Source organism: Calliphora vicina, chromosome 5, assembly GCF_958450345.1.
Source record: "Calliphora vicina chromosome 5, idCalVici1.1, whole genome shotgun sequence".
Lineage (NCBI taxonomy): Eukaryota > Metazoa > Arthropoda > Insecta > Diptera > Calliphoridae > Calliphora > Calliphora vicina.
In genome coordinates this window covers 59,939,262-59,944,116 of record NC_088784.1, presented here as the reverse complement: position 1 = coordinate 59,944,116, position 4,855 = coordinate 59,939,262, and the positions used below count along the sequence as shown (strand labels likewise).

The 4,855-nt window shown below is 35.2% G+C and overlaps 1 protein-coding gene across 1 annotated transcript; it reads right to left on the bottom strand.

Moving 5' to 3' along the window:
• Positions 1-636: 636 nt before the first annotated feature.
• Positions 637-4,220, bottom strand: Pop1 (POP1 ribonuclease P/MRP subunit). The gene is made up of 3 exons (XM_065513416.1): positions 2,393-4,220; positions 1,074-1,600; positions 637-1,000 (listed from the first exon to the last, which is right to left on the bottom strand). The coding sequence occupies exons 1-3, from the start codon at positions 4,128-4,130 to the stop codon at positions 659-661; spliced, it is 2,607 nt and encodes an 868-aa protein (XP_065369488.1). The 5' UTR covers positions 4,131-4,220; the 3' UTR covers positions 637-658.
• Between the last annotated feature and the right edge of the window lie 635 nt (positions 4,221-4,855).

The following is a 4,855-nucleotide window of genomic DNA, read 5'->3' as shown; positions in this document are numbered from 1 at the left end:
TAGCTCTCATTGCCTAAAATTCTCCAAACATTTTCGTTTAATGACTGAAATAGTAAAACTGAAGTTTCTCAATTCAATGAGAAGCGATTTCCATAATCTACATGTCCTTATTAAACATGTAGAATTAGATATCCCGGTTATCCGGATTAGATATCTGAAAATTCGTTCCATTCTTCTTCAATACGGGTACGATACGGGAAATTTTCCAATCCCGAGGATACATTGAAGTTGTTAAAATTTCATTGAAGATAAAAATCAAATAACCTTCAATGAAAGGATATATATATAATACTCTTCACCATTTTTTACCTTCAATAAGTCCTCCAAGAGTTTGAATCCAAGTTCTCCCTGTATGATCTGTATTCCAGATTCATCATATTCCTAACATTATTAACGCAGTATCATGAACAGTATTTAACAGCTAGATATTCTACAAACCTCCAGCAATAACACAGTCCGATGACTGGCAGTGGCAATGGACATATAATAATCATACACAGCCCAATTATGAATAAAAAAATCCGCGGGAGTTTTTTTTCCCTTTTCCCATTTTTCCTGTTCAAATTCAATGTTGAAAATGAGAAAAGGGGAAAAAACTCCCCCGCCTTTTTTATTCATAATCGGACTGACAATAAATTTTTACATTCATTATTTATTCTTAAACTTCTAAATTAATTTGAAACTTCGCAAATCGATAATTACGACTATTCGCCGACCGTATTAAGCACACAGGCTGTTTTAAACGGCACTGCTGGCATATCTTTAGTAATTGTTTTAAACCTTCAATCGTAACATACGCAGTGGCACCCACCGTACCTTCAGTTAAGCAAAAATTTGACGAGGAACTATAACCAAAACATTCACGTGTACCTTGTTTGCGTATACTAAACAAGGTTGAGATATCTTGTGGCAGCCATAAATTGCACATTTTCTTATAATGCTCCAAACACAAGGCCGAAGTGCCAGCTGCTCTTATATACACCTTAGTAGAACTTGTTTCCTATGTTTGATTAAGAATTAAGAAAGAATGTACATTGAACTTGTTAAATTGCCGTTAAAATGTACAAACTCACCTGTTCTTTTCGCTTCTCTCTAACTCTTTTCGCACGTAAACGTTTCAATAGCTTTTTATGCTGTATACGTAACTGATGTCTTTCCTTTTCATTAGGATCGGCAAGCAGTGGTTCCACATACACTGGCTCACGATTGTTTATTTTTATTTGTTTTAGATTTCTTTTCAAATCTTTTTTAGTTGGCAAACACATGAGAGAAAAATCTTTTGGATTTCCTCTTGACTTCATGACAACTTTAACTTGAACTATACACTGTACTGCCAGGGAGGAAGGAAATTTATAGAGACTACATTTTTTTACACACTCAGCCAAATCTTGCAGCTTTTGACGTTCTCTTAAAACGAAGAAATCATTGGTATCTTTATTATTTAATAAGTTTGAGGGACACCAATCTCGTACTAGTTGTTGAAAGGGTACACGGAATGGCGATACGATAGCGAACTTACGATAATTGCAACGTTTATTGGGAGGCAAACGAAAGTATTTTGTAAATAGTTCGTTGTAACGATCAGAGACAGCATGCAGGCCTACAAAACATAAAAATTTATACGAATTATAGATATTTAAGACTAGTTTATTATTTTAATTCAAATTGAGAAAAATAATACAGAAATTCCAATCATTTCACGTTCATTAATAAATACAGTGATAGACAATCGTTTGTACGCAACATCTCATATTTTGAAAGAAAATATAGAAAAAAAACCAATGGCAGAATCAACACACATGTTGCAATACCTGTTAATAAGTATTTAGAATGAAGTGGTTGAATTTTTGCCTCACAGGCCCAGTCCGACTACTATTTGCCCCGTCCAACTACTATTTGTTTCGACCGACTCAACGCTCTTTCTGGGATACGCTTCATTTTCCGATATTGGATTAATTCGTTCTTGTCCTGAAAAGACGTGCAGTTCTTTTGGCTCGGAATCCATATGTTGCCAGAAAGATGGGAAAAGGTCATAGCTAACAATGACCAATACTTTGATTAAATTTATATTGTACAAATGTTCAAAATAAAAGCTGAACACTTTATAACAACCAATTAAACAACAATTTGGAGACATTTAATAAAACTATTTCATGTTCGTACAAACGAATAACTCACTGTATTATAGTTTATTAATAAAATTGAGCCCTAACATCGAAAAAAGCTTAACAAATTATATTTTAGAATTGATTTTTTTAATGAAACCAATAATTTAAATGCTACACATGTAAAATTTTGTGTTTTGCACATAATATATTTTCACTGTTACGCCTCAAAATATTTATAAATACATTTGCGTGTCTTACACAACTACCAATCCCCCTCTACATACCTGCCACTGTATCTGGTAAATGTTCTTCAGTTCCCATTTCTCTGGCTATTGAATTGAATTCTCGTAAACCACCTGCCTTGGCGCCCCACATAATCAAGGACAACCATATCGGCATGCCATAACCAGCCGGTGCAATAATATCCCACCCGCAACCATATCCTAGACGTTTGTAATTGGTATTTTGTGAGCCGGGTCGTTGTATTAATATTACGGGTACTGACTGCATAGTTTCCTCGAATTGGCACGATTTTCCTGGCACAATAACATGTTGTGCTCTCAGAGAACAGTACTGATGAGTACTTAACATTTCAGAAGCGATACGATTTCTAAGCCGATCACTCCATAACGCTGAGGAACTTAGTTCAGGTTGTATGTCCAGAATGAAATCATTAGTTCCGAAATCTTGCAGTTTAGGTTCACAGACAGCTTTTGATCGCTTTTGTGGCCTATGAATACGAGGATCTTCGATGTTTAGTGCCAGTACCATGTTCGATAATAATTCTACGGGAGATGTAATGCAATCCTGACATTTGGCCCAAAATTGCTGTTGTCTTGTGTGGTAAGTAAAAAAGTTAGCGTTATTTTTCGTTTCGTCCCTTAACCAGGAGTTTTGTTGCACCAATTCATTGTTAGAAGACTTCAATTTGAAGGCGCTATTTAGTATACTTTGCGCTAATGGGCCTGTTAGCCTAAATCTATTTAAAGTATTTTTGAGCTCCTTAAGTACTACAGTTGCAGTTGTATTCTTATACTGATGTATATTTCCACGAGCTGTAGTTTTTGTCATAAATTGTAAACGTCTTTGTTTTTTTACAGAAACCTTCTTTTTATTTTTATCAATATTTTCAAGCTGATTATCTAAATCCTGCTCTGCTATTGAAGATTCCTGTTCATCATGAGTTTCTAAAGGCAACTTGCAAGTCTTCACAGATTTTAAATCAAACACTTTAATAATTTCCTCTAAAATTACATTGTAAGCTCCTGGATGAAGCCACAGCCATAAGGTTCTTTTATCATTTTCCTCATTTTTGGTCTCAAAACGCCACAAAAAAGTTGCTTTGCCCAAAGCATTGTAGGGATATCCACCTGCTTTGAATAAATCTACACAGCCTTCTCGACGACCATTTAGATAAGTTTTAGCCGTTAATGACAATCCACATTCTTTGCTCGTTAATTTTTCGAAACCTTGAGACAACTCCTCCACACTTCCTTGCATCTCCACACAAGCATAGAATGAAATATCCTGTAGGAGGCAGTGTTCAGCGGTAGCTCTATAGCAAGACCTGAATGTTTTATCGCAACTGGCATAGGGAAGTTTGTAGCCCCATTTCTCTATCATGTGAAAGCGTTTAGCATGCCAAATATGCGTTTCCAACCACTTGTGCTTTCTCTGTCTTCTTAAGTAGTCTTTTAGCAAATTTTGTGGCCTTCTTCGGTGCTTTCTGGAAGGTCTCTTGGTGGCTTGCGGTTTTCCGGATTTGGACATTTGGTGGATATGAGCAGCTCTGTACTTGCGAGGCAATCTTTTAGGGTGATGAGACATGGCCCGCCGTCGCATATGTTTGGGCAATGTTTGGAATACTAATTTATTTGAATTACTTTGCTTGTTGGCACTGACCAGCTCCTTCACTTCTTTCAAAGCTGCAGCAGCGTATTTATAGGTGGGCATATGTGTACCCAGTACCACTGGCCCTCCCAGAGAGGAATCATATTCCAGTTTCTTTGACACCATCTTCATTCAATTTAATATTAATAAATTAAAAACTAAACAAATGCGGTTTCTAAATCACATTGTATTGAATCTTCTTCTTATTACACTCAAATTCACATTTTTGTGATAGCATAACCACAAATTAAGAAGCCACACTGTTAGAACAAATCAGAGGTTTTTCAAAAAAAAAAATAATTTTAAAAACAACTTACACAATAAACATGGTATTAATTATGTACTTAACTGACAACTTCTATTTCCTGAAACATTTATTGGAAAAAACAGTGACTCATAACTTATTTGATGCAGGTAACATTATTTTAGAAAATCGAAAATTAGTCAATGTTCATTCAGTATATCAAACAAATTTTATATAAAATGTAATGATATATGTCCTGTTATAATGCTGAGGAAGAAAAAATAACATATACCCATCTAATTGAAGATATATTAATGAAAAAAAGAATTTTCTCCTTAAAATAAACTCACAGCTTAAATGATGCAGTGTAGTTTATACATTCTCTGATTATGAAATAACGGTGCACCTTTTTTTGTTTAGACGCTAAGCTAACCCTAGGTCTCCACGTAGCAATATTTATTGCTGCAATTGTCAAATTTGATTGCGTCAATAAAATTCGCGAATGTATACAGCAAATTGCCATATGTAGCAATCCATTGCGCAATGATTGCTCTACTGATTGCCTGACCCTAGGTCTCCACGTAGCAATATTTATTGCTGCAATTGTCAAATT